This window comes from Brassica napus, unplaced genomic scaffold (genome assembly GCF_020379485.1).
Source record: "Brassica napus cultivar Da-Ae unplaced genomic scaffold, Da-Ae ScsIHWf_2536;HRSCAF=3277, whole genome shotgun sequence".
Taxonomy (NCBI): Eukaryota; Viridiplantae; Streptophyta; class Magnoliopsida; order Brassicales; family Brassicaceae; genus Brassica; species Brassica napus.
This window is the reverse complement of record NW_026015854.1, coordinates 6568-19498: the sequence shown is the minus strand read 5'-3', so window position 1 is coordinate 19498 and position 12931 is coordinate 6568. Positions and strand designations below refer to the sequence as shown.

The following is a 12931-nucleotide window of genomic DNA, read 5'->3' as shown; positions in this document are numbered from 1 at the left end:
GTACAATCATATTATTATAAATGATAAGAAAAATTACAAAAATTATAAGAATTTTACATACTTTATGAGAATTTAAATATAACTGTATTACTCTAAATCGTTTTATGAAATTCATGCTTAACAATACTCTTTGTATTATGCTGAATAATCATTACAAATCTTTCTCTATTAATCTGTATACTTGTCTTCTCTAAGACGATCAACTAAGTAAAACCATTAATAAACCCTTTATTCAGAGTTCAGACCACTAAATAGGCCTTCCCACAACATTGGAGAATAGAAATGTCGATGCCAAGTTCCACAAGAGAAAACCAGAGATGTCTAATATTTTTCTTATTTATAACTTTTCCACAAACCAATACATTAAGGTAACCTTTAAATGGGCCTAACATATTGGGCTGGCCTCTAAGAGTAAATGAGATTTCTGATGGAAGCAAACAGAGTTGTACTCTTGGTCGGATCACCGAGCTCAGCACCGTGAACAACGCCGTCAGTAAAACGCTCCACCACATCAACTCCCTTCTCCTTCATCAGCTTCGCCACATCTCTCTGCCTATCTATCATCGGATCTCCTCCTCCTCCACTCACCACCACCTTCCATCCCAACCGTCCGATCATCTCCATATTCACCGGTCCATCTCCCACCGTCAGATTAGAATACTCGTGATCCCGGTTAGCTCCGACAGGGAGACAAAGCTCCCAGCAAACGTCTCCGGCAGTAGGCGGAAAAACCTGATCGTGCTCAAGTCTGATCTCGGACTCGCACCGCTCCTCGCCGCCGAAGAACGGATGGTGTAAGACCAGTCCACGGATACGTACGGGACTCAGGTCCGCCAAGGCGGATCTGAGCCCGACGTTGTAGGCCAAGTTACCACCAGCGCTTGTCCCCATGAGGAACACGTTGGAGAGATCAGCGTGAGACTTGATCCACTCGTCGTCTGAGGTTCTAATAAACCTCAGAGCGTCCACTCCGTCGTCGTACGCCGCCGGGAGTCTGTGCTCCGGAGCCAGCCGGTAGGAAGGCGACGCGACGACCGCGTTGAGCTCACGCGCCATACGGTTGCAGAAGTCGTGGAAGGGTTTGAAGTCGACGCTGCAGATGACGAAGCCTCCGCCGTGGTAGTAGACGACGAGAGGGAGTTTTTTAGACGAAACGCCGTCGTTTAGTGCGGTAACGGGGACGTAGAGACGCATCCACGTGGAGTTTGAGTGGCTCACGGTGATGTCTTTGGATACGACGGTGTTTACCGGGGAGGGGTCAGGTGTGGCTGAGGCGTACGGGAATCTGGTGGGGTCGCGAGTGATGGAGCCATCTGGGTTCTTTACGATGCCTATGTGAGCGTAAGGATCAGAGACTGGAGATGGTTCGGACATTATTCGAAGTCTTGTGTTGTGTATGAAACTGAATCCTTCAGTCTTCTCCGATTTTATAGGCAATAAAAAAAGAAAATAGCAATTAAATATTTCAATTTATTTTATCTTGAAAAGCTTGGATAATAGTCTAATACTTTGTTTAGTGGGTCCGAAATTGACTTAATTGAATTCATTGTTTTCGTAATTATTTGTAAAAATAGGATTTGGGCTGACAAAAAAAAACTTTTTTGAAGGTAATTACTGTCAATAAAATGTTTTTTTGAAACTTAATAAAATGTTTTCGTTTTGTTAAAATGCAAACTAATAACAGAACAGATCATAGTTTTAAGTTAACACTGAAATAATTCTTATATTTGATGTGAATGATTTAACACAGTTTACTTGATGAAACATTGTAATGCAAAACTCAAGTGGAAAAAGAATGAGACACTAAAGGAAACAATGACATTGCAACCAGGGAAAACGTAGTGCTCTTTGCTTTCTCTTTTTGTGCACTAAAGAGAACAAGAGACTTTTTCTGGTACACAAGTAGTTGGCACGTCTCTTTCGTTGGTTGAGAAGTTCGCAGAAAATTCAATGCACAAAACTAATTTGAAGTTTGGCAAATCAAATATCAGGCAAACATATTGATAGTAAAGCGTTAATGTACTATAATTAAAATCTCTTTCGGGGAGATTGACACAACTAATTCATTTGATACTGTCTTTGCTAAAAATCTACACCGACAATGATGGGAGAGATCAAAACAATTAATGTGCATAATTTGCCTTCTCTAAAACTTGAAACCAGATCTCCTGAGTAAAGTCATTAATAAACCTTTATTTAAATCAGTAAACAGGCAGGCCTTCGACAACATTGAAGTATAGGAATGTCCATGCCATGTTCTAGAAGAGAAAACGAGACATGTCTAACAAAAGAGAGAGAGAGAGAGAGCCAGCCTCTTGGGCTTCTTATTTATAATTTTTCCACGAACCAATACATAAAGGTAATCCTTAAATGGGCCTACAATATTGGGCTGGGGGATGGGCCTCTAGTATAAGCCTCCTTATTTTATGGATGTCTTTTAAAAACGATACGGTGTAGATGAAATGAAACTTTTGATGGAAGCAAACAGAGTTTGACTCTTGGACGGATCACCGAGCTCAGCACCATGAACATCGCCGTCAGTAAAACACTCCACCACATGAATTCCCTTCTCCTTCATCAGCTTCGCCACATCTCTCTGCCTATCTATCATCGGATCTCCTCCTCCTCCACACACCATCACCTTCCACTTCAACGCTCCGAGTACCTCCAGTCCATCTCCCATTGTCGGATTCGAATACGCATGGTCCCTATTCTCTCCGACAGGGAGACAAAGCTCCCAACAAAGGTCTCCGACAGCAGGCGGAAAAACACGATCGTTCTCATGTCTGATCTTGGACTCGCACCGCTCTTCCCCGCCGAAGAACGGATGGTGTAAGATCAATCCACATATACGTAATAACGGATCAAGTACATTTGCGACTCTATGTCCGACACTGTAAGCCAAGTTACCACCGGAGCCTGTCCCCATGAGGAACACGTTAAAGAGATAGACGTGAGATTTGATCCACTCGTCGTCGGACTTTCTAATAAACGTCAGAGCGTCCGCTCCGTCGTGGTACGCCGCCGGGAGTCTGTGCTCGGGAGCTAGCCGGTACGAAGGTGACGCGACGACCACGTTGAGCACGCGCGCCATGAGGTTGCAGAAGTCGTCGTAGAGTTTGAAGTCGACGCTGCCGGTGATGAAGCCTCCGCCGTGGTAGTAGACGACGAGAGAGAGTTTTTGTTTAGGCAAACGTAGTGCGGCGGTGGGGAGGTAGAGACGCATCCACGTGAAGTCTGATACGATGATGTCTTTGGATATGACTGGAGAGGAGAGGTCAGGTTCGGCTGGGACGCAGGGGAATCTGGTGGGTCGCGAGTGATGGTGCCATCTGGATTCTTTACGATGCCTATGAGAGCGCAAGGATCAGAGGCTTCAGATGGTTCGGACATATCTGTTTGACTGTTTGTCTTTTTGATTCGAAGTTGTCTGATGTGTATGAAACTGATACTTCGGTCTTGTCCGCTTTTATAGGCTATAATATATTAGAACATCCGCAATGGTGGATTCCTTCTTGGAGTCCTTATCATTATTATATTAATTTATTTTTATTTTTTTTTATTTGTTTTTGTTTGAATAGTTAAGGATTCTAGTCAAAATAATGTGTCTAATGGTGATTTCCAATTAGGAGTTCTTAGAAATAGAAAAAATATTTTTTTTAAATTAAAATTAAAATTTTATTAATTGCATGATTAAAAATAAATATACCAGAAAAAAAAGTTTAAAAATGTATAAATTTAAAAACTATAAGTTTTTCAATTTCAATTTCAGTATCATTTTCTCAGAACAGTTGCTGAATACTTTGACCATGGCCTCCAAATACAATGCATGGAACGCAGGAGTTATAGCTGCAACACAGATCATCATCAATGGCCATAAACATAGAGAGAGTAACAAAAACAGCTTTACTTACCTCTTCTTCTTAACTTCTAGGTATCAAGGTCAGCAGGTATCAACCCTTTTCCCATGACGGGCTCTAAGATCTCAGCAAGAACTCCCTAAAAAAAAACACAAAGGAAAGTTACTTGATGGTGGTACCAAAAGAAAACAAAACAAAGACACTGACTGACTCCATTACCTTGTCATAGGAAAACGCGTTCTCTCTGAGGACATGCCGCAACAATAGGATCAGAGATGACAACAAATGCCTTTGGACCAAACGCAAGTTTGTAAACTTCTCCATGCTTTAAAACAAGAACATCACAGAATCAAAACAACAAAGTTCTCAACTTTAAGATGTAAATCAGAGTAAGTCTTAATAGCATATACCTCCAAGAACCAGTCGTAGAGGGATAAGAAGAGAGGCTTCCCAAACAAATCAGAGACAGCTCCTTCAGCAGTGGGCATTGAACCCAAACTTCCACCGCTTAACAGGTTTGTAAAAAGGTTACTAGGTGATAACCCGCGTCCTGCGCAGAGCGAGGAGATTATTAAAGTATTATAACTTTTAATATGTAGACATAATAAAAGTTAAAGTCATAGTAAAAAAAATATATGAAAGAAAGTACGGATTATAGCTAAGAATTTTAGTATGTCAATATAAATTTATATGGCCATTAAAATTAAATTGTATATTTGTTTGTATGCGGGTAAATTATAAATATAATATTAAATGAAACATAAGTAATTGTCTAATAAAATATAAACGGAACAATGTATAAAAATATTTCAGAATCATTCCCCTATCGATTAAGGTAAGTTTTACAATTCTTTGAATTTAGTGTCCTTGATTACGTTAACAATTCAATTGTCTTTCCTTAATACTTTGAAGCATTAAGTCTTGGATTTAATTGGTTATTTTCGATGAATTGAATCAAAAATATCATAAAACGATTTGATATGAACATTCGTATAGGTTATGATATGAACATTATGATAAACGATTCTAGATTAGTTTTATGATAAACATAGTTTGCTTGTTGCAAGATTAGTTTTATGAATTTTGATATGAACTTTAGATGTACCAAGTACTGATACAGGTTAAAGAATTTAGTTGTACCACGTTTAAAGAATCAAAAATTGTACTAAAGCGTACATAACTTTAGATGAGATACTTATTGTGTTGCCTTATTTAAATGAAACACTTCCAAATTTTCGAACATACCATAAAGTCTCTCTTAGGAAGAAGTTAATATGCTACCTTATTTAGATTCCGGTTTTTTTTTTAAATCGAAATGTAATCCGAAGGTTATTTTTGAAATCCGAAATCATAGTATAATGTAATGACCAGTGGCATTTGTTTGTAATTTTTCTAGTTTATGAAGGGTTTTTTAAAAAGTAAATGAGAGTGCATGTGGTGATGACACCTAGGAAATGACACTCATGTAATAAACACATGAGGCCAAGGTTTATTTATATCAATGCTCCTCCTTTAATAAGAAAGGGATGATGAAGGTCAAAAAGGTTTGGAACTTTTGTTTTCTCCGTTTTTCTAGAGAATAAAGATTTTATAGTGGTTAGTCAACCAATTTAGGGAGTATTATGAAGTTTTACTAAATTAATTGACGAAAAATTTAAACGACGCACATGTACCATGAAATAGAGTTTAATATACATTAATACAAATATAGAATGTGTTTAGAAATATTAAAACAACAGTAAAGATCATAGGCTTCAGTATATAGAGTATTTACCGAAAAATTAAATATTTTGTAGGGGTTAACCCATAGATTTTGAGAAAAATTCAAAAAAATGAAATTCTATTTTAATGCATAGTTGCATCCCTCACTAACATATGATGAAGGTCAAAGAGGTTTGAAACCTTTGTTGTCTCCGTTTTTCTAGAGAATAGCGATTTTATAGTGGTTAGTCAACCAATTTAGGGAGTATTATGAAGTTTTATTAAATTAATTGACGAAAAATTTAAACGATGCCCATGTACCATGAAAGAGAGTTTAATATACATTAATACAAATATAAAATATGTTTAGAAATATTAAAACAACAGTAAAGATCATAAGCTTCAGTATATAGAGCATTTACCGAAAAATAAAATATTTCGTAGGGGGATATTAACCCATAGATTTTGAGAAAAATTCAAAAAATGAAAATTCTATTTTAATGCATAGTTGCATCCCTCACTAAAACATATGATGAAGGTCAATAAGGTTTGGAACCTTTGTTGTCTCCATTTTTCTAGAAAATAGCGATTTTATAGTGGTTAGTCAACCAATTTAGGGAGTATTATAAAGTTTTACTAAATTAATTGACAAAAAAATTTAAACGACGCACATGTACCATGAAATAGAGTTTAATATACATTAATACAAATGCAGAATGTGTTTAGAAATTTTAAAACAACACTAAAGATCATATGCTTCAGTATATAGAGCATTTACCGAAAAATTCAATATTTTCGTAGGGGATTAACCCATAGATTTTGAGAAAAAAATTTAAAAAATGAAAATTCTGTTTTAATGCATAGTTGCATCTTTTACTAACATATGATGAAGGTCAAAGAGGTTTGGAACATTTGTTGTCTCCGTTTTTCTAGAGAATAGCGATTTTATAGTGGTTAGTCAACCAATTTGGATAGTATTATGAAGTTTTACTAAATTAATTGACGAAAATAAACGACGCATATGTACCATGAAATAGAGTTTAATATACATTAATACAAATATAGAATGTGTTTAGAAATATTAAAAAAACAGTAAATATCATAGGCTTTAGTATATAGAGCATTTACCAAAATATTAAATATTTTGTAGGGGTTAACCCATAGATTTTGAGAAAAATTCAAAAAAAATGAAAATTCTATTTTAATGCATAGTTGCATCATTCACTAACATATGATGAAGGTCAAAGAGGTTTGGAACCTTTGTTGTCTCCGTTTTTCTAGAGAATATCGATTTTATAGTGGTTAGTCAACCAATTTAGGGAGTATTATGAAGTTTTACTAAATTAATTGACAAAAAAATTTAAACGACGCACATGTATCATGAAATAGAGTTTAATATACATTAATACAAATGCATAATGTGTTTAGAAATTTTAGAACAACACTAAAGATCATATGCTTCAGTATATAGAGCGTTTACCGAAAAATTCAATATTTTCGTAAGGGTTAACCCATAGATTTTGACAAAAACTCAAAAAATGAAAATTCTATTTTAATGCATAGTTGCATCCTTCACTAACATATGATGAAGGTCAAAGAGGTTTGGAACCTTTGTTGTCTCCGTTTTTCTTAAAAATATAGATTTTATAGTGGTTAGTCAACCAATTTAGGAAGTATTATGAAGTTTTACTAAATTAATTGAAAAAAAAATTTAAACGATGCACATGTACCATGAAATAGAGTTTAATATACATTAATACATATGCATAATGTGTTTATAAATTTTAAAACTACACTAAAATCATATCCTTCAGTATATTGAGTATTTACCGAAAAATTCAATATTTTCTATTTAACTCATAGATTTTGAGAAAAATTAAAAAAAATAAAAAATTCTATTTTAATGCATAGTTGCATCCTTCACTTACATATGATGAAGGTCAAAGAGGTTTGGAAACTTTTTATTATCTCAGTTTTTCTAGAGAGTAGCGATTTTATAGTGGTTAGTCAACCAATTTAGGAAGTATTATGAAGTTTTACTAAATTAATTGACGAAAAATTTAAACGATGCCCATGTACCATGAAAGAGAGTTTAATATACATTAATACAAATATAGAATGTTTTTAGAAATATTAAAACAACAGTAAAGATCATAGGCTTCAGTATATATAGCATTTACCGAAAAATAAAATATTTCGTAGGGGGGGTTAACCCATAGATTTTGGAAAAATTCAAAAAAATGAAAATTCTATTTTAATGCATAGTTGCATCCCTCACTAACATATGATGAAGGTCAAAGAGGTTTGGAACCCTTGTTATCTCCGTTTTTCTAGAAAATAGCGATTTTATAGTGGTTAGTGAACCAATTTTGGGAGTATTATGAAGTTTTACTAAATTAATTGACAAAAATTTAAACGACGCACATGTACCATGAAATAGAGTTTAATATACATTAATACAAATGCAGAATGTGTTTAGAAATTTTAAAACAACACTAAAGATCATATGCTTCAGTATATAGAGCATTTACCGAAAAATTCAATATTTTCGTAGGGGATTAACCCATAGATTTTGAGAAAAAAATTTTAAAAATAAAAATTCTGTTTTAATGCATAGTTGCATCTTTTACTAACATATGATGAAGGTCAAAGAGGTTTGGAACCTTTGTTGTCTCCGTTTTTCTAGAGAATAGCGATTTTATAGTGGTTAGTCAACCAATTTGGATAGTATTATGAAGTTTTACTAAATTAATTGACGAAAAAATTTAAACGACGCATATGTACCATGAAATAGAGTTTAATATACATTAATACAAATATAGAATGTGTTTAGAAATATTAAAAAAACAGTAAATATCATAGGCTTTAGTATATAGAGCATTTACCAAAATTTTAAATATTTTGTAGGGGTTAACCTATAGATTTTGAGAAAATTTCAAAAAAATGAAAATTCTATTTTAATGCATAGTTGCATCATTCACTAACATATTATGAAGGTTAAAGAGGTTTGGAACCTTTGTTGTCTCCGTTTTTCTAGAGAACATCGATTTTATAGATGTTAGTCAACCAATTTAGGGAGTATTATGAAGTTTTACTAAATTAATTGATAAAAAAATTTAAACGAGGCACATGTGCCATGAAATAGAGTTTAATATACATTAATACAAATGCATAATGTGTTTAGAAATTTTAGAACAACACTAAAGATCATATGCTTCATTATATAGAGCATTTACCGAAAAATTCAATATTTTCGTAAGGGTTAACCCATAGATTTTGACAAAAACTCAAAAAATGAAAATTCTATTTTAATGCATAGTTGCATCCTTCACTAACATATGATGAAGGTCAAAGAGGTTTGGAACCTTTGTTGTCTCCGTTTTTCTTGAAAATAGCGATTTTATAGTGGTTAGTCAACCAATTTAGGAAGTATTATGAAGTTTTACTAAATTAATTGAAAAAAAAATTTAAACGACGCACATGTACCATGAAATAGAGTTTATTATACATTAATACATATGCATAATGTGTTTATAAATTTTAAAACTACACTAAAGATCATATCCTTCAGTATATTGAGTATTTACCGAAAAATTCAATATTTTCTATTTAACTCATAGATTTTGAGAAAAATTTAAAAAAATAAAAAATTCTATTTTAATGCATAGTTGCATCCTTCACTAACATATGATGAAGGTCAAAGAGGTTTGGAACCTTTTTATTGTCTCCGTTTTTCTAGAGAATAGCGATTTTATAGTGGTTAGTCAACCAATTTAGGAAGTATTATAAAATTTTACTAAATTAATTGACGAAAAATTTAAACGATGCCCATGTACCATGAAAGAGAGTTTAATATACATTAATACAAAAATAGAATGTTTTTAGAAATATTAAAACAACAGTAAAGATCATAGGCTTCAGTATATATAGCATTTACCGAAAAATAAAATATTTCGTAGGGGGGTTAACCCATAGATTTTGGGAAAAATTCAAAAAAATGAAAATTCTATTTTAATGCATAGTGGCATCCCTCACTAATATATGATGAAGGTCAAAGAGGTTTGGAACCTTTGTTGTCTCCGTTTTTCTAGAAAATAGCGATTTTATAGTGGTTAGTGAACCAATTTAGGGAGTATTATGAAGTTTTACTAAATTAATTGACAAAAAATTTAAACGACGCACATGTACCATGAAATAGAGTTTAATATACATTAATACAAATGCAGAATGTGTTTAAAATTTTTAAAACAACACTAAAGATCATATGCTTCAGTATATAGAGCATTTACCGAAAAATTCAATATTTTCGTAGGGGATTAACCCATAGATTTTGAGAAAAAAATTTAAAAAATGACAATTCTGTTTTAATGCATAGTTGCATCTTTTACTAACATATGATGAAGGTCAAAGAGGTTTGGAACCTTTGTTGTCTCCGTTTTTCTAGAGAATAGCGATTTTATAGTGGTTAGTCAACCAATTTGGATAGTATTATGAAGTTTTACTAAATTAATTGACGAAAGAATTTAAACGACGCATATGTACCATGAAATAGAGTTTAATATACATTAATACAAATATAGAATGTGTTTAGAAATATTAAAAAAACCGTAAATATCATAGGCTTTAGTATATAGAGCATTTACCAAAATATTAAATATTTTGTAGGGGTTAACCCATAGATTTTGAGAAAAATTCAAAAAAATGAAAATTCTATTTTAATGCATAGTTGCATCATTCACTAACATATGATGAAGGTCAAAGAGGTTTGGAACCTTTGTTGTCTCCGTTTTTCTAGAGAATATCGATTTTATAGTGGTTAGTCAACCAATTTAGGGAGTATTATGAAGTTTTACTAAATTAATTGACAAAAACCTTAAACGACGCACATGTACCATGAAATAGAGTTTAATATACATTAATACAAATGCAGAATGTGTCTAGAAATTTTAAAACAACACTAAAGATCATATGATTCAGTATATAGAGCATTTACCGAAAAATTTAATATTTTCGTAGGGGGTTAGGTTAACCCATAGATTTTGAGAAAAAAATTTAAAAAATGAAAATTCTGTTTTAATGCATAGTTGCATCTTTTACTAACATATGATGAAGGTCAAAGAGGTTTGGAACCTTTGTTGTCTCCGTTTTTTTAGAGAATAGCGATTTTATAGTGGTTAGTCAACCATTTTGGGTACTATTATGAAGTTTTACTAAATTAATTGACGAAAAAATTTAAACGACGCACATGTACCATGAAATAGAGTTTAATATACATTAATACAAATATAGAATGTGTTTAGAAATATTAAAAAAACAGTAAAGATCATAGGCTTGAGTATATAGAGCATTTACCGAAATATTAAATATTTTGTAGGGGTTATTAACCCATAGATTTTGAAAAAATTCAAAAAAAATGAAAATTTATTTTAATGCATAGTTGCATCATTCACTAACATATGATGAAGGTCAAAGAGGTTTGGAACCTTTGTTGTTTCCGTTTTTCTAGACAATAGCGATTTTATAGTGGTTAGTCAACCAATTTAGGGAGTATTATGAAGTTTTACTAAATTAATTGACAAAAAAATTTAAACGACGCACAAGTACCATAAAATAGAGTTTAATATACATTAATACAAATGCATAATGTGTTTAGAAATTTTAAAACAACACAAAAGATCATATGCTTCAGTATATAGAGCATTTACCGAAAAATTCAATATTTTCGTAAGGGTTAACCCATAGATTTTGAGAAAAATTCAAAAAAATGAAAATTCTATTTTAAAGCATAGTTGCATCCTTCATTAACATATGATAAAGGTCAAAGAGGTTTGGAACCTTTGTTGTCTCCGTTTTTCTTGAAAATAGCGATTTTATAGTGGTTAGTCTACCAATTTCGAGAGTATTATGAAGTTTTACTAAATTAATTGACAAAAAAATTAAAACGACGCACATGTACCATGAAATAGAGTTTAATATACATTAATACAAATGCAGAATTTGTTTAGAAATTTTAAAACTACACTAAAGATCATATCCTTCAGTATATGAGTATTTACGAAAAATTCAATATTTTCTATTTAACTCATAGATTTTGAGAAAAATTTAAGAAAATAAAAAATTCTATTTTAATGCATAGTTGCATCTAACTAACATATGATGAAGGTCAAAGAGGTTTGGAACCTTTGTTGTCTCCGTTTTTCTAGAAAATAGCGATTTTATAGTGGTTAGTCAACCAATTTAGAGAGTATTATGAAGTTTTACTAAATTAATTGACAAAAAAATTAAACGACGCACATGTACCATGAAATAGAGTTTAATATACATTAATACAAATGCAGAATGTGTTTAGAAATTTTAAAACAACACTAAATATCATATGCTTCAGTATATAGAGCATTAACCCATAGATTTTGAGAAAAAAATTTAAAAAATGAAAATTCTGTTTTAATGCATAGTTGCATCTTTTACTAACATATGATGAAGGTCAAAGAGGTTTGGAACCTTTGTTGTCTCCGTGTTTCTAGAGAAAATCGATTTTATAGTGGTTAGTCAACCAATTTGGGTACTATTATGAAGTTTTACTAAATTAATTGACGAAAAAATTAAAACGACGCACATGTACCATGAAATAGAGTTTAATATACATTAATACAAATATAGAATGTGTTTAGAAATATTAAAAAAACAGTAAAGATCATAGGCTTGAGTATATAGAGCATTTACCGAAATATTAAATATTTTGTAGGGGTTAACCCATAGATTTTGAGAAAAATTCAAAAAAATAAAAATTCTGTTTTAATGCATAGTTGTATCCTTCAATAAGATATGATGAAGGTCAAAGAGGTTTGGAACCTTTTTTTGTCTCTGTTTTTCTAGGAATAGCGATTTTATAGTGGTTTGTCAACCAATTTAGGGAGTATTATGAAGTTTTACTAAATTAATTGATGAAAAATTTAAACGACGCACATGTACCATAAAATTGAGTTTAATATACAAATATAGAATGTATTTAGAAATATTAAAACAACAGTAAAGATCATAGGCTTCAGTATATAGAGCATTTACCGAGATATTAAATATTTCGTAGGGGTGTAAACCCATAGATTTTGAGAAAAAATAAAAAAAAATGAAAATTATATTTTAATGCATAGTTGCATCCCTCACTAATATATGATGAAGGTCAAAGAGGTTTGGAACCTTTGTTGTCTCCGTTTTTTTAGAAAATAGCGATTTTATAGTGGTTAGTCAACCAATTTACGGAGTATTATGAAGTTTTACTAAATTAATTAAGAAAAAATTTAAACGACGCACATGTACCATGAAATAGAGTTTAATATACATTAATACAAATGCAGAATGTGTTTAGAAAT

The 12931-nt window shown here is 32.1% G+C and overlaps 1 protein-coding gene and 1 pseudogene across 1 annotated transcript; both read right to left on the bottom strand.

Moving 5' to 3' along the window:
* Positions 1-318: 318 nt before the first annotated feature.
* LOC111216228 (probable carboxylesterase 120) lies at positions 319-1432 on the bottom strand. The gene has a single exon (XM_022720564.2). It carries the CDS (start codon positions 1372-1374, stop codon positions 406-408), a length of 969 nt encoding a protein of 322 aa, XP_022576285.2. The 5' UTR covers positions 1375-1432; the 3' UTR covers positions 319-405.
* Positions 1433-2124: 692 nt separating this feature from the next.
* LOC125601370 lies at positions 2125-5510 on the bottom strand (annotated as a pseudogene).
* Between the last annotated feature and the right edge of the window lie 7421 nt (positions 5511-12931).